Raw genomic sequence first — 21,665 nt, forward strand, 5'->3', positions numbered from 1 at the left:
ATTCATGGATACTGGGGAGAAGGAACAAACTACTCACCACCTTCTTCTGATAAACCAGCTGATTATTCTGAATGGAAAACCACCGACTAGAGAGGAGACAGAATAAGTATACTTTATGACTTCAGATTTGATGGAATATATTTCTGTATTTACCTATTCCAACTCAAACCTTCTCCAAATCTCAGGTGTAAACCCCAACAATCACCCATCTCTTCAATGCTCCCAGTGTCTGTTATCCTGGCCTATCTCTGTCCCCCTTATACCCCCATATTCCTGCTGCCCCAACCTCTCTGAAATGAGCATAAAAACCCCCTCACCGGCTCCAGGTCTTAAAGGTGTTACTGGCCCGCTTAAAAAGGTAACCTTCAATCACTATGTCTGAGGTTTCTCCTTCATGCTGGAAGACCGCATCCTCATCCGAAACATCCTGCAAAAAGAGAGGGGAGAGTCAGCAAATACACAACACCCCAAAACCACAACCACGCCAACAAAAGACACTGCTAAAAACCACAACCACGCCAACAAAAGACACTGCTAAAAACCACAACCACTTCAACGCAAGACACTGGTCCAATCAGGGGAGAGACATTCACAGGCTTAAGTTTAGTACATAGTGTGACCTGAAACTATATCAGAGACAGCATGGTGGACTTCACAAAGCTCTGTTGTAGACAACAAAGAGGAATTTCTCCATTAATTAAGATAAAAGAGAGACATTTGTGGAAAGTTGATGAGATTTGTTGAGGAAGAATCAAGAAAACCATGATGGAAGTGATTGGTTTATACATGCGGGATTTAGAGAAACCACTTAGGTAATGAGGAGTTAATGGGGACACCAGGCAGGAAAGACATGGACCATAAAGATCATTTAGAAACATGAAGTTTCAAGTTTACATCAAATGTTGGAATAACGAGAAATATTTAGTCAGTGGAACATGCTTGGCTGTGAGGTTTGGAGGACTGAAGAAGAAAATAAAAGTACCGAACGGTTTCTGCAGCATTCCTTCAGATTGTGTGCAGTGTGACTTTGGGGAATTCCAAGGGAAGAGCTATATATGAACCCACTGAGATATATTTTTATCGAAGGTGATGCATTTCTTTGGACTTGATGCGGATTTATTGGTGAGAAGTGATAGGAGAACCGGAAGTTCACATACTGAAGACAAAGTCACTGGGTGAAGATCTTCAGCAATCCGAACAATCATGGCTCCATCCATAAGTTGCGTGACCCGGAGAAGGGGAGATGGGTGTGGGGATATACGGGTTGTGATTGGAAATAGAAATACAACAATTGGAAAGGGGGAGATGACTGCCAGGGATCTGATCAGAGGAAGTGTTTTAATAGGTCACTGGTCAAAGATCAGGAGGAGAACCTTGGAGCATCACCCTAAAGTAGGAGGGTGAAAAAAAGAGGAACAAACATTGGAGAGCACGGTGGAGGCACTCTGTAGATAATTATGGAACACTAATGCCTGGATTGTTCTAATGGGTGACTGAAGTGAAGGAGATCTGGGGGAAGGTTGAGGAATAAATAGAATAATCACCCTATTAATAGTCCTTGACTAAAGAATTTCCCCTTATTTTTGCTATTCATCCACTGCAAGTACTGTGCGAGAGATGGTAGAAGGGAGAGGGGAAGAGGGAGGCATAGATAAAGGAAGAGGAATGGGAGATGAAAGGAAAAGAGATGGTAGAAGGGAGAGGGGAAGAGGGAGGCATAGATGAAGGAAGAGGAATGGGAGATGAAAGGAAAAGGGATGGTAGAAGGGAGAGGGGAAGAGGGAGTGATAGATGAAGGAAGAGGAATTGGAGAAGGGAAGGAAAAGAGATGGTAGAAGGGAGAGGGGAAGAGGGAGGGATAGGTGAAGTAAGAGGAATGGGAGATGAAAGGAAAAGGGATGGTAGAAGGGAGAGGGGAAGAGGGAGGGATAGATGAAGGAAGAGGAATTGGAGAAGGGAAGGAAAAGAGATGGTAGAAGGGAGAGAGGAAGGGATAGATGAAGGAAGGAAGAGGAATTGGAGAAGGGAAGGAAACGAGATGGTAGAAGGGAGTTGGGAAGAGGGAGGATAGATGAAGGAAGTTACTGTGACGAGACCAATCTCGCCCCATTGCATTGGAGGAGCCTGGTTGCCCGCCTGCTGCCTTTGGACTATGGACCAGACTTTAAAAGACTTTGACTCCATGGCGATTAAACTGTATTCGTGGGGTCTGAGTGCCATTCACCTAATAATGTGCACTCAGACCTGAGCTATCTGGGGATATGTAACACGTCTATGTTTAATGTATAAAAAGTAACTTTATATATTTTAAAGCATAATACTGTATTTGGGTCCCCATGTGTGTAATGGAGTCTTGCCTCTATCCTGGAAGCTAAACCTAATTATATATTCCATTGTCTCCAGGATAGAGGTCGCTGTGAAAACTAGCTTTAGCTGCAGAGAGAGGGGGGGGGGTGGTTTCCAGCAGCCCCCTCCTGAGGAATGTCTATTGATTAACTGAGTGCTTTTGTCTAGAGTGGGGATGCTTTGCTTCTGGGAGTCTGTAATGTGATACATGTCTGTTTGTGTTACAGTCTTCCATTTGGTCCCCTAGGGGAGTGTCCACCAGGTGGGAGACCTGTATAAATACGGGGGCAGGTAGCCCTCAATAAATATACCACTGCTTGAGCCTCACACGGAGCCTTGTCTCGTTCTTGGGGGGATTCACTGTATGCTGTTGGAGACTGATTGCTAGGAGTGTAAGCTGATGTATGCTTTTCCTGTTCGTCTGCTAGCAGCTATTCATGAGGTTCCAGGTTGGAGTGCTATTTTGTATCCAGTTCGGGAGTTTGGTGTCCTGCAAGTAGCTGTGCCTGTCTCTCAGAAAGGGGCATATCGCCTAAACGGATTTTAACCCCTTGTCTGCTGAAACGGTCCGTTACAATTGGTGGCAAGCGGCGGGATCGTTCCTACAGCCAGAAGGACAGCTACGGGAGACACCATTGCTCTGGATTTTACAATTGAGGGCAACGCATGTCCCAGTACAGCGACCCTGACAGCACCAGCATGGAACCAGCAGTGGAGTTCGATGAGGGTGCCATGGATGACCGAGATGCAGTCCATAAAGGCATCTGGTACCAGGCACTGGGTATGGTGGAATACCAGCGGGGCGAGAGACTCCCCAAGGAAGACCAGCGACTGCAGAAGCGACTAGCCCTGCGGATGCCCTTCCTGGGAGAGCAGCCCCTGGAGGAATGGGTAAAGGAATTGGAGTTCCGGGTATGGCAGGAGATGTGGCTGGAGGATGCCTACCAGGCGCTCTGGTGGTATGGGGCACAGTACCTGCCCTGGACAGCATGACAAGCCAGAGGGAGAGGAGTTTGATGGTCCTGGCTTGTTATGGGAGTCTTTTTCAGAGCTGGAATTTGGGAGCCCTACACAAGCCCGGTTCAGTGATCTCTTGGAGTGGAGGGAGAGCAGGTATGACTGGGACGACACTCACGAAATTGAGCAAGACCTGGTCCACCTGGTGACCCGGGAGATGGAGCTAGAACAGGGCTACCAGCAGCTGTTCCAATACTATGAGAAGGCTCAGCAGGAGAGCAGCAGGACAGACCCAGAGCCAGACCCATTCAGAGGGGACGAGATGGTAAAGTTTTACTGGGAAGAACCCCAGGTGGCCGGTAGAGATGGGACCGAGGTCTCTCCACCGGTCCTGCAGGGAATTGGGAGCCCAGTCTCCATTCCCCAGCGGCAGTTTAAAGTGCAGGGAGAGGAGAGCAGCGTCCTCCCTCCCCAGTGGCAGGCTGAGTTACAGGGGGCAGAGGTAGTTGTTCCTGCCCCCCAGCAGCAAAGTGATATGCCAGGAAGGCAGTGTGAAGTACAGGGAGAGGAGAGCAGCGTCCTCCCTCCCCAGCGGCTGGCTGAGTTACAGGGGGCAGAGGTAGTTGTTCCTGCCCCCCAGCAGCACAGTGATATGCCAGGAAGGCAGTGTGAAGTGCAGGGAGAGGAGAGCAGTGTCCTCCCTCCCCAGCGGCAGTGTGATTTTTTGGGAATTGGGAGCCCAGTCTCCATTCCCCAGCGGGAGATACAGCAGGGAATTGGGAGCCCAGTCTCCATTCCCCAGCGGCAGTGTGATGTGCCGAGAATTGGGAGCCCAGTCTCCAGTCCCCAGCGGCAGAGTATCCAGCAGGGAATAGAGAGCCCAGTCTCCTTTCCCCAGAAGCAGAAATCTGTATTGGGAGGAGAGACAGTCGGTCTCCCTCCCCAAAGACTGGAAGTATGTATGGGAGAGGAGATTGTTACCACCTCTCCCCAGCAGCGGATCATTAATGGGCAGAGTGTTCTATCGGGAGAGGAGCTTGTTACCCCCTCTCCCCAGCGGCAGCTTAATGTACCAGGGGGAGACTGTAAGCCCCCCACCGGTGCAGATGGGACCGTGGTCTCTGCACTTACCACACAGGGGGTAGGGATGGGCGGTCCTACCCCCCCACGACAGAGCTGTGTATCCAAGGGGGAGACAACCGGTCTCCCCATTCCGCAGCAGAGCTATGTAACCTCATAGTCCGTCTCCAGCAACCAGGCTCCAACCAGACTACTCCGGTGGTAGTGCTGGCACCAGGACAGAGTACCACTGGTCTCTGCCCACTCAGCAACCCACCAAGGCAGCCTACCAGTCCCCTACACAGCCGTGGTGAGGCACCTGGACATGGACAAGTTTCTCCTCTACCCAGGTGTAGTGACCATCTATTGTGGGTGGGCTGTACTGTTTTTTCTGCTTTGTGGGTGGGCTGCTGGACTAACAAGGGCACTGACCGGCAGGAGGTCAGGTACCCTGTTAGTCTTTTTGGAAAAGGGGAGAGATGTGACGAGACCAATCTCGCCCCATTGCATTGGAGGAGCCTGGTTGCCCGCCTGCTGCCTTTGGACTATGGACCAGACTTTAAAAGACTTTGACTCCATGGCGATTAAACTGTATTCATGGGGTCTGAGTGCCATTCACCTAATAATGTGCACTCAGACCTGAGCTATCTGGGGATATGTAACATGTCTATGTTTAATGTATAAAAAGTAACTTTATATATTTTAAAGCATAATACTGTATTTGGGTCCCCATGTGTGTAATGGAGTCTTGCCTCTATCCTGGAAGCTAAACCTAATTATATATTCCATTGTCTCCAGGATAGAGGTCACTGTGAAAACTAGAGAGAGGGGGGGGATGGTTTCCAGCAGACCCCTCCTGAGGAATGTCTACTGATTAACTGAGTGCTTTTGTCTAGAGTGGGGATGCTTTACTTCTGGGAGTCTGTAATGTGATACATGTCGGTTTGTGTTACAGTCTTCCATTTGGTCCCCTAGGGGAGTGTCCACCAGGTGGGAGACCTGTATAAATATGGGGGCAGGTAGCCCTCAATAAATATACCACTGCTTGAGCCTCACACGGAGCCTTGTCTCGTTCTTGGGGGGATTCACTGTATGCTGTTGGAGACTGATTGCTAGGAGTGTAAGCTGATGTATGCTTTTCCTGTTCGTCTGCTAGCAGCTATTCGTGAGGTTCCAGGTTGGAGTGCTATTTTGTATGCAGTTCGGGAGTTTGGTGTCCTGCAAGTAGCTGTGCCTGTCTCTCAGAAAGGGGCATATCGCCTGCTACAGTTACATAGTTCCATAGTTAGTCAGGTTGAAAAAAGACACAAGTCCATCTGGTTCAACCAAAAAAAAAAAAAAAACAGTATTGAAAACCCAACCATACAATCCCATATTCACAATCCTATACCCACAGTTGATCCAGAGGAAGGCAAAAAAACTCAGCAAAGGAAGGAAGAGGAATGGGATAAGGGAAAGAAAAGAGATGGGAGAAGGAAGAGGAATGGGAGAAGGGAAGAAAAAGAGATGGTAGAATGGAGAGTGGAAGAGGGAGGGATAGATGAAGGAAGGAAGAAGAATGAGAGAAGGCAAGAAAAAGAGATGGTAGAATAGAGAGGGAAGATGGAGGGATAGATGTAGGAAGAGAAATGGGAGAAGGGAAGATGGAGGGATAGATGTAGGAAGAGAAATGGGAGAAGGAAGAGGAAGGGATAGGTGAAGGAAGGAAAATAAATGGGAGAAGGGAAGGAAAAGAGATGGCAGAGGAGAGCAGGGAGAAGAGGGGGGGATAGGTAAAGGAAAAGGAATGGGCGATGAAAGGAAAAGAGATGGTGGAAGTGAGAAGGAGAGAGGGAATGGGAAGGAAGAAGAAGGGAAGGAAGGGAGAGAACTTGGAGGGCAGGGAGGGATGTAAATTGGACGAGAGATGAATGAGGGATTGATGGGAGAGGAATGGAAAAGGAAGGAAGGAGAGGGAAGGGAGGGAAAAGAGGGTGTGGGGATGGAATAAGGGGGGGGGGATCAGAGAGAGATATGATTTGGAAGGGAGAGGATGAGCATTACACAGACATTCAAAGAAAACCATCCTCACCTTGTGTTTCATGCTGATCAGTTTCTGCTCCAGATCTCTTTGCTCCCGAGCCCCTTGTAGGACCGTCTGATGGACCTGCAGAACAGAATGAACATCAATCTACGTTATAGCCCATTGTTACACTTATTCTTCTTTATATAGTGACAAGGGACATCTTTCAACAGTAGTCCCCGCATGCTTAATTTACAGCGAGAGATAATAAAAACTTCAAAGTGGACCGCAATTAAAAACTCATATCCGTATAGATGCAGTGTTGGATTTGGTGCTTCTAAAGCCTCAGATGCAGGGGGGACCACAAGCAATGCTGATGACTGCTCCTTTGCCTCCCTTAAGTTGGCTTCACCTGTACAGGTGAGGAAATGATGAATGGCCGCAACAAGGGAACTTTGGAGTTACACTTGAATCACGAGCCACTTGCAGTGCTTTACATAAGTATTCACACCCCTAGAGTTCTTCCACATTTTGTAGTTTTACAGTCTGGAAGTAAAATGGATTTAATTGGTATTTTATGCCATTGGTCTTCACAAATGTTTACAAGTTCAGAAACAATCCACGAGGATTTACATAACAAAAAATAAGAAAGTCTTGACTGCATAGGTATTCACCCCCTTGGGTGTCACAACCCTCAATAAGCACTGGTCCAACCAACTGCCTTCGGATCTAAAGTGTCAGAGGATTATTCTCCCATTGTCTCTGGAAGGCCATCGAGGTTATTAGAGAATCATCTAAACCTACATTATAATGGAGACCAAGAAAAAGTCAGGGAGTAACAATGCACAGTTCAACCGCACACGTTCCTAGATAATGGCGGTGTATGTAAGCAGTTGCTGTAGCGACCATCAGCCAGAACCGAAGATAGTCAGGGCAGAAAAAAGTCACATTGGAGATCCAGGGTGTGCTGGTGACGGTATTCTGCCAAAAGAAGTCACGACACATTCTGGATAAAGTCCTGAAGAATCTACAATTTTGGGTCCAGCTATAAAAAAATCCAAACTTTCCTCGTTCCCATGAGCACCAATTAACTTGCAATAAAAATCAGAAAGAATATGGAAGAAGCTACCTAGAGAAGGCCGTCCACCAAAGCCCAATTACGGGTATGGAGGTCATCAGTCAGAGAAGCACCAAGAGGCCAATGATAACTGAAGAAGCTGTAAAGATCCACAGCTATGACGAAAGAGGTAATCGATGGGATCATCTATCATCCCCACCACTCCACAAAGCTGGATTTATGACCAGGGAGGAGATGTAAGCCATTGGTGATCAAATCCTATTTGGAGCCAAGTGGCAGATCGGAGACACAGCAGTGATGATCAATACGATCCTCAGTTTGATAAGACTAAAATTTAACCTTTTGGCCTGATTACAAAATGCTACGCTGCATATCGCCCAACACGGTGCTGATGGCACCACCATGATGTGGGTGTAGGCAGGGGCAACCTGGTCTCCATTCAGTAGGAAGTGCTGTGCCCCTATACCAATGGAGTGGGATCTTTAGAGGAAGATTGTTCCTTGAAAGATTCTGTGGTTGTCACAGAGCTGTCTGATTGGACGCTGCAGCTTCTGATGACCTCTAGCAGCCATTTTGGTGGTGGGACTCTATATACAAGTATGCCCGAACCATTTGGGTGCCCCTGGAGCGAGTCGATAGATGATAGACAGAGACTCGGCTTGTTAGGGAGAGTAATAGGGCTGGGAGAGGTTCCAAGGACTGGAATGTCTTAGAGGGCCCCAATCAGATCTCAGAAGGTTTTCAGACAATCTGAGGCAAGACTTGAAAACTGCTGTTCACCAAACCAGAAAAAGCCGGATCGGTTCTACCAATCACAATGGGCAGAGCTGGGAAACACAGCTGAAAGGACGTGGCCTCTGAATGTCCAGTCTGATGAAGGTATAATCTAGATAAGATCTGACATCTTGGGCCAAACTAATTTCTCTATTTAAGAGTCACCTACATGCCAAGACCAAAGGCCGATATTGGTTGATGTTCACCGACTCTTTTATTGGATGGGTACAACCCCTGGAGGATAGGTAGAGATTTACTGTCAGCAGATGAAATTCCCTGGACATTATAAAGAAGAGTATACTCCTACCCCAGCCCCCATTCTGGATCTTTCTTCAGGAGCTATTACCTCCTGCACCCCTCACCTGTGCCGCCAGGCCCTTCCGATATTCCTCCACGTTCTTCAGGACGGTGTGACTCTGTGTGAGGAAACCAGTCTGAGCGTCTATCAGCTGCAGCATCTGAAAGAAGAGGAAGAACGAGTCATTCGGGGGGGGCACCCCTTTTCCCATTCCCATCCCATGTTCAGCAGATGTGGTGGCCTGATGCATACTTCAGAGTTGTATCCTGGGAGAGACAATTCTCAACCTCACACCGGCCTTCCACCTGTCAGTGAGGTCTGACCAATCATTCTATGTTCATCCCATTGGACTGAGACCCCCGATATCTGTCCAATCATTCTATATTCATCCCATTGGACTGAGACCCCCGATATCTGTCCAATCATTCTATATTTATCCCATTGGACTGAGAACCCCGATATCTGTCCAATCATTCTATGTTTATCCTATAGGACTGAGACCCCCGATATCTGTCCAATCATTCTATATTTATCCCATTGGACTGAGGCCCCTCGATATCTGTCCAATCATTCTATGTTTATCCTATAGGACTGAGACCCCCGATATCTGTCCAATCATTCTATATTCATCCCATTGGACTGAGACCCCCGATATCTGTCCAATCATTCTATATTTATCCCATTGGACTGAGACCCCCGATATCTGTCCAATCATTCTATATTTATCCCATTGGTCTGAGACCCCCGATATCTGTCCAATAATTCTATGATTATCCCATAGGACTGAGACCCCCGATATCTGTCCAATCATTCTATATTTATCCCATTGGACTGAGACCCCCGATATCTGTCCAATCATTCTATATTCATCACATTGGACTGAGACCCCCAATATCTGTCCAATCATTCTATATTTATCCCATTGGACTGAGAACCCCGATATCTGTCCAATCATTCTATGTTTATCCCATTGGACTGAGACCCCCGATATCTGTCCAATCATTCTATGTTTATCCCATAGGACTGAGACCCCCGATATCTGTCCAATCATTCTATGTTTATCCCATTGGACTGAGACCCCCGATATCTGTCCAATCATTCTATGTTTATCCCATTGGACTGAGACCCCCGATATCTGTCCAATCATTCTATGTTTATCCCATAGGACTGAGACCCCCGATATCTGTCCAATCATTCTATATTTCTCCCATTGGACTGAGACCCCCGATATCTGTCCAATCATTCTATGTTTATCCCATAGGACTGAGACCCCCGATATCTGTCCAATCATTCTATGTTTATCCCATAGGACTGAGACCCCCGATATCTGTCCAATCATTCTATGTTTATTCCATAGGACTTAGACCCCCAATATCTGTCCAATCATTCTATGTTTATCCCATAGGACTGAGACCCCCGATATCTGACCAATCATTCTATGTTTATCCCATTGGACTGAGACCCCCGATATCTGACCAATCATTCTATGTTTATCCCATAGGACTGAGACCCCCGATATCTGTCCAATCATTCTATGTTTATCCCATAGGACTGAGACCCCCGATATCTGTCCAATCATTCTATGTTTATCCCATAGGACTGAGACCCCCAATATCTGCCCAATCATTCTATGTTTATCCCATAGGACTGAGACCCCCTAATATCTGTCCAATCATTCTATGATAACCCTATAGGACAGAGACCCCCAATATCTATCCAATCATTATATAAAAGCTCCATAGGACAGAGACCCCCAATATCTATGCAATCATTATATAAAAGCTCCATAGGACAGAGACCCCTGAATTACATTTTCCGGAAACTCACAAACTCCAAAATGTCGAACTTCTTCTTCCCTTGGATGACGTTAATCTGGAGGAAACAGACAAGTAGAAGATAAGGGAGATCAGAACAATCAGTCTTCATATCATCTTCCTGAACGGTTAGTGAAGGCAATGTGAACGTTTTTCGGTACAGACATGAATCTCCTCTCCACCACATGACTTTTGTAGGACCGAGCTGGAAAAGACTCAATTCTTAAAGCTAACATACCAGGATAAGGATCCTTATTTTTAGAATACTTTCCAACAATATAGTCCCTCATTCCAGGGTGGCCCACATCTCATCCAATCACCTCCTGGGTGGGCGTACCCAAACTACACCACCTATAAAGGTTGGTCCCATCCTGACCTTGCCCCTAATATGAAGGGACCGCTTTAATGTGATGGTCCCATCCAAACCTCATCTTTAAACATGGGGGGACTGCCCACTGATCCCTCCAACGAATGTTTTTTTAGTTAGAGTCCATGTGCATTAACTCTAATATAGCTGATACTGTGATCCCGGGACATGACCCTGGACACAGGGTCTGTGGGACACAAGGCCAAGAGGTGGGACTGCTCAAGCAAATCCAAGACAGTTGGATTTCATGTATGAGTCCAATGAGATTTGAAATTGGCAGTCACATAAAATAAAGATCCTTATCCCTGTTCCCGTGTGTGAAAACTTTGTGAACTGAGCCGTACAATATGATAAGATATAAAGTGATATAATATAAGGGCCTGGTACTCACCTGCAGTGTATAATCCAGAACTCGCTCTCTGAACGCTTTGCGGGATGTCTGCACCGCCACCGCCGCGTCCTGCATTTCCTGCGCCTTCTTGCGAGGAATCTCGGCGTTGTGGTTTAAGGCACTCTCCAACCCCTCTCTGCAGCGCTCCAATTCCTTGCGGCTGTCTCGGAAGGAACGTATGTCTCTAGAATGGACAATGACAGAGAGAATCTATGAGAGATTCCAAAGATTTCACAGTGCCATTGAGTGCAGGGGTCATGTGTACTTGGGCCCCATAGTAGAGTCGGGCCCTCTCTCTCACTGGCTGATGATCACCTGGGCACCTCTATAGGTGGACCATATTCCAGTAATGATGGTGTCAAATCTAACCTACAACCTTCTTCCCTATAATAATGTGGCTGTTGGACTAAGGAGTCGCCATTTTTAGGATCAGTTTATTTTCTAAAAAGTTCAATTCCTCCCCATTCCGGAGGTTGCTCAATGATGGAGGAGGGAGAGGGGAAGATAACAGAGGTGAAGGAGAGGGGAAGAGAACAGATGTGAAGGATGGAGGAAGGAGAGGGGAGGATAATACAGGTGAAGGATGGAGGAAGGAGAGGAGAGGATAATACAGGTGAAGGATGGAGGAAGGAGAGGAGAAGATAACAGAGGTGAGGGATGGAGGAAGGAGAGGGGGAGAGAACAGAGGTGAAGGATGGAGGAAGGAGAGGGGAAGATAACAGAGGTGAAGGATGGAGGAAGGAGAGGGGGAGAGAACAGAGGTGAAGGATGGAGGAAGGAGAGGGGAGGATAATACAGGTGAAGGATGGAGGAAGGAGAGGAGAAGATAACAGAGGTGAGGGATGGAGGAAGGAGAGGGGGAGAGAACAGAGGTGAAGGATGGAGGAAGGAGAGGGGAAGATAACAGAGGTGAAGAATGGAGGAAGGAGAGGGGAGGATAACAGAGGTGAAGGATGGAGGAATGAGAGGGGAAGATAACAGAGGTGAAGGATGGAGGAAGGAGAGGGGAGGATAACAGAGGTGAAGGATGGAGGAAGGAGAGGGGAAGATAACAGAGGTGAAGGATGGAGGAAGGAGAGGGGAAGATAACAGAGGTGAAGGATGGAGGAAGGAGAGGGGAGGATAACAGAGGTGAAAGATGGAGGAAGGAGAGGGGAGGATAACAGAGGTAAAGGATGGAGGAAGGAGAGGGGAAGAGAACAGAGGTGAAGGATGGAGGGATGAGAGGGGAAGATAACAGAGGTGAAGGATGGAGGAAGGAGAGGGGAGGATAACAGAGGTGAAGGATTGAGGAAGGAGAGGGGAAGATAACAGAGGTGAAGGATGGAGGAAGGAGAGTGGAGGATAACAGAGGTGAAGGATGGAGGAATGAGAGGGGAAGATAACAGAGGTGAAGGATGGAGGAAGGAGAGGGGAGGATAACAGAGGTGAAGGGTAGAGGAAGGAGAGGGGAGGATAACAGAGGTGAAGGATGGAGGAATGAGAGAGGAGGATAACAGAGATGAAGGGTGGAGGAAGGAGAGGGGAGGATAACAGAGGTGAAGGATGGAGGAAGGAGAGGGGAGGATAACAGAGGTGAAGGATGGAGGAAGGAAAGGGGAGGATAACAGAGGTGAAGGATGGAGGAAGGAGAGGGGAAGATAACAGAGGTGAAGGATGGAGGAAGGAGAGGGGAAGATAACAGAGGTGAAGGATGGAGGAATGAGAGGGGAAGATAACAGAGGTGAAGGATGGAGGAAGGAGAGGGGTAGAGAACAGAAGTGAAGGACGGAGGAAGGAGAGGGGAGGATAACAGAGGTGAAGGATGGAGGAATGAGAGGGGAGGATAATACAGGTGAAGGATGGAGGAAGGAGAGGGGAAGATAACAGAGGTGAAGGATGGAGGAATGAGAGGGGAGGATAACAGAGATGAAGGATGGAGGAAAGAGAGGGGAGGATAATACAGGTGAAGGACGGAGGAAGGAGAGGGGAAGATAACAGAGGTGAAGGATGGAGGAAGGAGAGGGGAGGATAACAGAGGTTAAGGAAGGAGAGGGGAAGATAACAGAGGTGAAGGATGGAGGAGGGAAAGGAGAACATAACATAGGTAAAGGACAGAGGCAGGAGAGGGTAGGATAACAGAGGTGAAGGATGGAGGAAAGAGAGGGGAGGATAATACAGGTGAAGGACGGAGGAAGGAGAGGGGAAGATAACAGAGGTGAAGGATGGAGGAAGGAGAGGGGAGGATAACAGAGGTTAAGGAAGGAGAGGGGAAGATAACAGAGGTGAAAGATGGAGGAAGGAGAGGGGAGGATAACAGAGGTAAAGGATGGAGGAAGGAGAGGGGAAGAGAACAGAAGTGAAGGATGGAGGGATGAGAGGGGAAGATAACAGAGGTGAAGGATGGAGGAAGGAGAGGGGAGGATAACAGAAGGGAAGGATTGAGGAAGGAGAGGGGAAGATAACAGAGGTGAAGGATGGAGGAAGGAGAGTGGAGGATAACAGAGGTGAAGGATGGAGGAATGAGAGGGGAAGATAACAGAGGTGAAGGATGGAGGAATGAGAGAGGAGGATAACAGAGATGAAGGGTGGAGGAAGGAGAGGGGAGGATAACAGAGGTGAAGGATGGAGGAAGGAGAGGGGAGGATAACAGAGGTGAAGGATGGAGGAAGGAAAGGGGAGGATAACAGAGGTGAAGGATGGAGGAAGGAGAGGGGAAGATAACAGAGGTGAAGGATGGAGGAAGGAGAGGGGAAGATAACAGAGGTGAAGGATGGAGGAATGAGAGGGGAAGATAACAGAGGTGAAGGATGGAGGAAGGAGAGGGGTAGAGAACAGAGGTGAAGGATGGAGGGATGAGAGGGGAAGATAACAGAAGTGAAGGACGGAGAAAGGAGAGGGGAGGATAACAGAGATGAAGGATGGAGGAAGGAGAGGGGAAGATAACAGAGGTGAAGGATGGAGGAATGAGAGGGGAGGATAACAGAGATGAAGGATGGAGGAAAGAGAGGGGAGGATAATACAGGTGAAGGACGGAGGAAGGAGAGGGGAAGATAACAGAGGTGAAGGATGGAGGAAGGAGAGGGAAGGATAACAGAGGTTAAGGAAGGAGAGGGGAAGATAACAGAGGTGAAGGATGGAGGAAGGAGAGGGGAAGATAACAGAAGTGAAGGACGGAGGAAGGAGAGGGGAGGATAACAGAGGTGAAGGATGGAGGAATGAGAGGGGAGGATAATACAGGTGAAGGATGGAGGAAGGAGAGGGGAAGATAACAGAGGTGAAGGATGGAGGAATGAGAGGGGAGGATAACAGAGATGAAGGATGGAGGAAAGAGAGGGGAGGATAATACAGGTGAAGGACGGAGGAAGGAGAGGGGAAGATAACAGAGGTGAAGGATGGAGGAAGGAGAGGGGAGGATAACAGAGGTTAAGGAAGGAGAGGGGAAGATAACAGAGGTGAAGGATGGAGGAGGGAGAGAGGAAGATAACAGAGGTGAAGGATGGAGGAAGGAGAGGAGAAGATAACAGAGGTGAGGGATGGAGGAAGGAGAGGGGAGGATAACAGAGGTGAAGGATGGAGGAAGGAGAGGGTAAGATATCAGAGGTGAAGGATGGAGGAAGGAGAGGGGAGAATAACAGAGGTGAAGGATGGAGGAAGGAGAGAGGAGGATAACAGAGGTGAGGGATGGAGGAAGGAGAGGGGAGGATAACAGTGGTGAAGGATGGAGGAAGGAGAGGGGAGGATAACAGAGGTGAAGGATGGAGGAAGGAGAGGGGAGGATAATACAGGTGAAGGATGGAGGAAGGAGAGGGGAGGATAACAGAGGTGAAGGATGGAAGAATGAGAGAGGAAGATAACAGAGGTGAAGGATGGAAGAATGAGAGAGGAAGATAACAGAGGTGAAGGATGGAGGAAGGAGAGGGGAAGATAACAGAGGTGAAGGATGGAGGAAGGAGAGGGGAGGATAACAGAGGTGAAGGATGGAGGAAGGAGAGGGGAGGATAACAGAGGTGAAGGATGGAGGAAGGAGAGGGGAGGATAATACAGGTGAAGGATGGAGGAAGGAGAGGGGAGGATAACAGAAGTGAAGGATGGAGGAAGGAGAGGGGAAGATAACAGAGGTGAAGGATGGAAGAATGAGAGAGGAAGATAACAGAGGTGAAGGATGGAAGAATGAGAGAGGAAGATAACAGGGGTGAAGGATGGAGGAAGGAGAGGGGAAGATAACAGAGGTGAAGGATGGAGGAAGGAGAGGGGAGGATAACAGAGGTGAAGGATGGAGGAAGGAGAGGGGAAGCTAACAGAGGTGAAGGATGGAGGAATGAGAGGGGAGGATAACAGAGGTGAAGGATGGAGGAAGGAGAGGGGAGGATAACAGAGGTGAAGGATGGAAGAATGAGAGAGGAAGATAACAGAGGTGAAGGATGGAGGAAGGAGAGGGGAGGATAATACAGGTGAAGGATGGAGGAATGAGAGGTAAAGGGGTAATGAAGGAACAGGGATGGAGAACAGCTCACTCTTTTAGGAGATGATGCAGTTTGTGTTTGAAGCTTTGTTGGATGGAGTCCAGGAGCTCCTGTTGGAGGAAAAGGAGACGGTCAGCATGGCAATAGCTGCATGGAGGCCAAACAATGGAAAACAAAAAGGTGACAGACAAGCTAAATAGAAGTGAAAGGGCTGCACAGAGACAATCATAGAGAAAGGCGAGAACAAGGCATCCTACCGGAAATCCTCTATGGTGAGGCGTCACAGAGGAGATCACTATGTGGAAAGGACTGGAGCGGCATTTATTACAAGCTGGAAATGGGTGTAACTGCCAGGGAACAATGTGTTCTTGGTGAGAAGGCCAAGGCCCTTCTTGTTGGAAGCACCCCTATGGTGTTCTTGGTGAGAAGTCCAAGGCCCTTCTTGTTGGAAGCACCACCAAGGTGTTCTTGGTGAGAAGTCCAAGGCCCTTCTTTTTGGAAGCACCCCTATGGTGTTCTTGGTGAGAAGTCCAAGGCCCTTCTTGTTGGAAGCACCCCTATGGTGTTCTTGGTGAGAAGTCCAAGGTCCAACTTGTTGGAAGCACCCCTATGGTGTTCTCGGTGAGAAATCCAAGGCCCTTTTTGTTGGAAGCACTACCAAGGTGTTCTTGGTGAGAAATCCAAGGCCCTTTTTGTTGGAGGCACCACCAAGGTGTTCTTGGTGAGACGTCCAAGGCCCTCCTTGTTGGAGGCACCACCAAGGTGTTCTTGGTGAGACGTCCAAGGTCCTTCTTGTTGGAGGCATCACCAAGGTGTTCTTGGTGAGACGTCCAAGACCCTTCTTTTTGGAGGCACCACCAAGGTGTTCTTGGTGAGAAGTCCAAGGCCCTTTTTGTTAGAGGCATCACCAAGGTGTTCTTGGTGAGACGTCCAAGACCCTTCTTGTTGGAGGCACCACCAAGGTGTTCTTGGTGAGAAGTCCAAGGTCCTTCTTGTTGGAGGCACCCCCAAGGTGTTCTTGGTGAGAAGTCCAAGGTCCTTCTTGTTGGAGGCACCACCAAGGTGTTCTTGGTGAGAAGTCCAAGGTCCTTCTTGTTGGAGGCACCCCCAAGGTGTTCTTGGTGAGAAGTCCAAGGTCCTTCTTGTTGGAGGCACCACCAAGGTGTTCTTGGTGAGAAGTCCAAGGTCCTTCTTGTTGGAGGCACCCCCAAGGTGTTCTTGGTGAGAAGTCCAAGGTCCTTCTTGTTGGAGGCACCCCCAAGGTGTTCTTGGTGAGAAGTCCAAGGTCCTTCTTGTTGGAGGCACCCCCAAGGTGTTCTTGGTAAGAAGTCCAAGGCCCTTCTTGGTCGAGGCACCAACAAGGTGTCAGGACAATCCCGTATCTCCCACTTGGCAAAGGCTCTGGTCTTCTTCTCTATACAGAAACTGCACCATTAGATGATCTTTTAGAGTTCCGTATCATTTTCTATTTAAAAATGTGTCAATTTTTTACACACTAATCTGGAGGAAATGGGGGGTGGGGAGGGGGGCGGGGAGAAAAGAATAAACCATGGCCACAACTCCATACATGGCCCCAAAGTCGGAGGAGATGGCAGGTCTGATAGGAGAATTCAGAATGGAAGGGCATTGAACGGGAGAGGGTGAGGATCCAGAAGAGGAGACATGATTCTTACCATGTGATTGTCTATAATTTTATTCAGACTGTCAGAGAAACGCTCCAAGCAATCCTAGATAGAAGAAGAAGATATTATTCAGTTATTGTTCACAGCAGAACTCCAGAACCAGCAAATAAATAAATAAAAAAAGATGAAAATTGGTGATGAACTGGGGAAAAGGATCATATCCACCATTAATAGAACTCCCACCAGATTATTTTTATTTTTGCCAGATCAGATCTATAAGAGAAGACATCACCAGGAGATCTTTATGGGTCGGCATCATATGAAGACCCCATAAAATCATTGTCACTAGACAGCGATCCAAATGTCTGAGTTCTCACCATGATTGCCATGAAATGGTCTCCAGCACACGGACTTACCTTCAGCATGGTGTCCTCCTGGGAATGGTGGGACAGCTCACGCAAGGCGCAGACAAAGTGGCGGCTACTGGTGCAGTACTGACGTCCTCCGTCCACCATATGGGAGGAGAGCTTTACCAGCTGGAGGATAAAGGCAATACAGACAACTCATTATATGTTCATCTATTGCAGATTACCAATAATTGATCATATATCAGATTCATTGTGGATGGTTGGAACTGTAAATGGTCAGCAGCCGATAATCATGCTTATGGAGGATATTTACTGCATGTTTCCACCTAGTTACTATTTATCAGCTGTGACATTCTAGGCATTGTCCTTCAATGAGCCGACCACCCGAATGCCAATGGTAGTAATTGCTGTCGGAGAATTCCCCTCACCTGAGCCTCTGTAAAACCCCAATACTACTATAAGATAGATCCACATCTATGTTTGCCAGGGCCACCAATCATGAGGACCTCAGGCAAGGATGAAACCAGACTCTACTTCAAGATCTGTGGAAGAGGAACCCGCCTGGTGCCATTTTACGGGAACTGACATCAACCTGACAATCAGAGCAACTCCTCAACTGACTGACAATCAGAGCAACTCCTCAACTGACTGACAATCAGAGCAACTCCTCAACTGACTGACAATCAGAGCAACTCCTCAACTGACTGACAATCAGAGCAACTCCTCAACTGACTGACAATCAGAGCAACTCCTCAACTGACTGACAATCAGAGCAACTCCTCAACTGACCGACAATCAGAGCAACTCCTCAACTGACCGACAATCAGAGCAACTCCTCAACTGACTGACAATCAGAGCAACTCCTCAACTGACTGACAATCAGAGCAACTCCTCAACTGACCGACAATCAGAGCAACTCCTCAACTGACTGACAATCAAAGCAACTCCTCAACTGACTGACAATCAGAGCAACTCCTCAACTGACTGACAATCAAAGCAACTCCTCAACTGACTGACAATCAGAGCAACTCCTCAACTGACTGACAATCAGAGCAACTCCTCAACTGACTGACAATCAAAGCAACTCCTCAACTGACTGACAATCAGAGCAACTCCTCAACTGACTGACAATCAGAGCAACTCCTCAACTGACTGACAATCAGAGCAACTCCTCAACTGACTGACAATCAGAGCAACTCCTCAACTGACTGACAATCAGAGCAACTCCTCAACTGACTGACAATCAGAGCAACTCCTCAACTGACTGACAATCAGAGCAACTCCTCAACTGACCGACAATCAGAGCAACTCCTCAACTGACTGACAATCAAAGCAACTCCTCAACTGACTGACAATCAGAGCAACTCCTCAACTGACTGACAATCAGAGCAACTCCTCAACTGACTGACAATCAGAGCAACTCCTCAACTGACTGACAATCAAAGCAACTCCTCAACTGACTGACAATCAGAGCAACTCCTCAACTGACTGACAATCAGAGCAACTCCTCAACTGACCGACAATCAGAGCAACTCCTCAACTGACTGACAATCAGAGCAACTCCTCAACTGAGATAAAGTTAGCTTCCAGGACAGACTCTGGAGAACTTCAGTTGGAAATCCATCAATGGCACCCCCCCCCCCCCCATATTTACCTCAAATGTACAAATACATTAGCTCAATTCTGTGTATAAACTGGTCTTTATCTATGAAGAACATAGAGATTTTCTGAATAGATGACCTGCTTTACATCAAGCCACAGCATTTCAGTGGGATTGAGGTTGGAACGGCCGTAGATTTTCTCCCATTTTGTAGTTGTAGCTCTGGGTTTTGGATCTCACCTGTATTTGGATCATAGAGAAACAGCCCAACAATCTGCTCTAGAAATACCTGATACAACCCAATTCACCAGTGGCTGCAAGCTGCCCAGTCCCAAAGCAGACCAACCCCACTCCTCCACCATGCTTCACAGATGGAGGGATGGTTGGTGCTGACATGTGGTGTTTTGGTTTCTAAAGACCTAATGCTGTCAAAAAATACTAAAAAGTTCAACAAGTTCACAGAACATCGTTCCAGTAGAGCTGTGGAACATCCATATGATTTTTTGGAAACTCAAATTAAGTAGAGATAGCTTTGGAGAGCAGCGATCAATCACTTTCTATCAGGTAGGTAAATGAACACCGAGGTTATCTAAAGCAAGACATGTCTCATCACACACTCCAGGACAGCATCAAATGCTGTGGATTATTGATGGAACCCCAACTCCGTGCTGCCTACTGTAAAGTCTGTCCCCGGCTGTGCACTGATGGGAGCCCCGTCCTTAGAAACCCTTTTATTACCCTTTTCAAAGTTGTCTTCTATAATAACTTTTGTAACACTCGGCAGGCTGAAAGAAGACACAAGTCCCTCACCCAATACATGTGACCTCATAACAAATGGGATACTGCTGCTCCTGGTCACTATGCGAAGAGGAGTTGGTGGCACCCGGGGTTCTCACCCATGCAGGTTGAGGGGTTCTGGGATGCTGGTCTTATACAGAGGGGACAGAAATCTCAGTTTTCTCCAGGATTGGAAGTCCTGGCTTGGGTCCTAGAGTCCCGAAGCTTTGTAGAGTATTGGGTGGGGTGAAGCCTCTAGCCCCAGGTTTACATTTTACCAGTAACCTAATGGTGCGGGGGTGTACAGCCCTCTTAGTATGGGTGCTGACCATGGTTCAAGGCTCATCTCAAGGCAGAGGAGGTCTCCACCTGGGAGTCACGGTGCGAGCCAATACAGCAGGACAGTGAATGGATGCACAAGAGTGAGAATTGTCCGGAGGGGAGAAAAACGAGGGCCGAAAGCCTGCCAGGGCAGAGGAAGCCTTGAGCCTAGGATTTTTGCTGCAGACCACTGTGAGGGTAACCGTTGAAAAATTCTGTTACAAAGCGGCAATAAAACCCAGAAACACAGATGATTGTGAATGAAATGCGTCCTTGGAAGAGCCACGTTTGACCTGATTCCTGCACAGAATATAAGTGTGATATATATGGAGTCCTATGAATATCACCCAGCACGTCCTCCCATGCCTTCCTCTATGGGGCCCTCATCCCAGCTGTAAGAAGATTGGTTAATGATGAATCTGCTGAATGGGAGAAGATCTATTTATGGTGATGACACTTTGGTTTTATGGTTTATCTCAATACAGAGCAAGTTCATTGGGTTCAGTAACTCGGTGTGGATGTCGGAGAAAGACCAAGTTTTACTTCACCATTTATTATGTCATAGACAAGCTGAACCTTCCCACCTTGAAGCCCCAACCCTTAATGTTCCCACAAATCTCGGAATGTCACCCTCCCATCACCCCTTCCCCCCCACCCATAAAAATCCCACTCCATATATGCCTGATTGCCACCCTCCCATACCCCCCTCCTATGTACAACCCATAGGAATCCCACCCCACAAATCCCTGAATGCCACCCCCGAAATGTCACTCTCCCATTATCCCTCCAGCCCCCACCCCACATATGCCTGAATGCCAACCTCCGATGCCCCCCACCACAACCAAAAAATAATCTCACCCCACAATTCCCTCAATGCCACCCTCCCATACCCCCCACCCCAACCAATAGGAATCCCACCCCACAAATCCCTGAATGCCAACCCTCCCATACCCCCCACCCCAACCCATAACAATCCCACCCTACAAATCCCCGAATGCCACCCCCAAAATGTCACTCTCCCATTATCCCTCCAGCCCCCACACCACATATGCCTAAATGCCAACCTCCCATCCCCCCCACCCCAACCAAAGATAATAATCTCACCCCACTAATCCCTGAATGCCACCCACCCCATAATAATCCCACATATCCCTGAATGCCACCCTCCGATCCCCCCCCCCACTCCCCACACACACACACCTTCTCCAACCGGCTCTCCAGGTCGAAAACCTCCGACTCCACCATTTCCATGGCGGCCCTGCAATAAAAAAAAAACAGTTACTGCGAACACTGCACTGATTGGAGAAATTTCACAAAATATTTCCAAAAATATAAATATTTATTCTAATACAGTACTTACCTCAGCTAGGTGTCCTCATCCTGGAAAACTGTACATATCACTGAGGACTTTACTCTGGAATGTCAGTGAACCAAGGACCAGATACA

At 47.9% G+C, this 21,665-nt stretch overlaps 1 protein-coding gene across 1 annotated transcript in view; it reads right to left on the reverse strand.

Annotated features, from left to right (window-relative positions):
* The window catches only part of ACAP1 (ArfGAP with coiled-coil, ankyrin repeat and PH domains 1), a 76,522-nt gene that overhangs the window by 25,643 nt on the left and 29,214 nt on the right, over positions 1-21,665 (reverse strand). The window contains exons 2-11 of the mRNA XM_082255105.1: positions 21,420-21,477; positions 17,570-17,689; positions 17,205-17,258; positions 15,583-15,641; positions 11,087-11,270; positions 10,342-10,386; positions 8,579-8,674; positions 6,434-6,508; positions 318-427; positions 38-86 (exon numbers count right to left, since the gene is read on the reverse strand). Of these exons, the coding sequence (XP_082111231.1) occupies positions 38-86; positions 318-427; positions 6,434-6,508; positions 8,579-8,674; positions 10,342-10,386; positions 11,087-11,270; positions 15,583-15,641; positions 17,205-17,258; positions 17,570-17,689; positions 21,420-21,477 (850 nt within the window). The remainder of the gene's footprint in view (positions 1-37; positions 87-317; positions 428-6,433; positions 6,509-8,578; positions 8,675-10,341; positions 10,387-11,086; positions 11,271-15,582; positions 15,642-17,204; positions 17,259-17,569; positions 17,690-21,419; positions 21,478-21,665) is intronic.

The sequence above is a fragment of the Pelophylax lessonae genome, assembly GCF_965119305.1.
Source record: "Pelophylax lessonae genome assembly, chromosome: 4".
NCBI classification, from domain to species: Eukaryota; Metazoa; Chordata; class Amphibia; order Anura; family Ranidae; genus Pelophylax; species Pelophylax lessonae.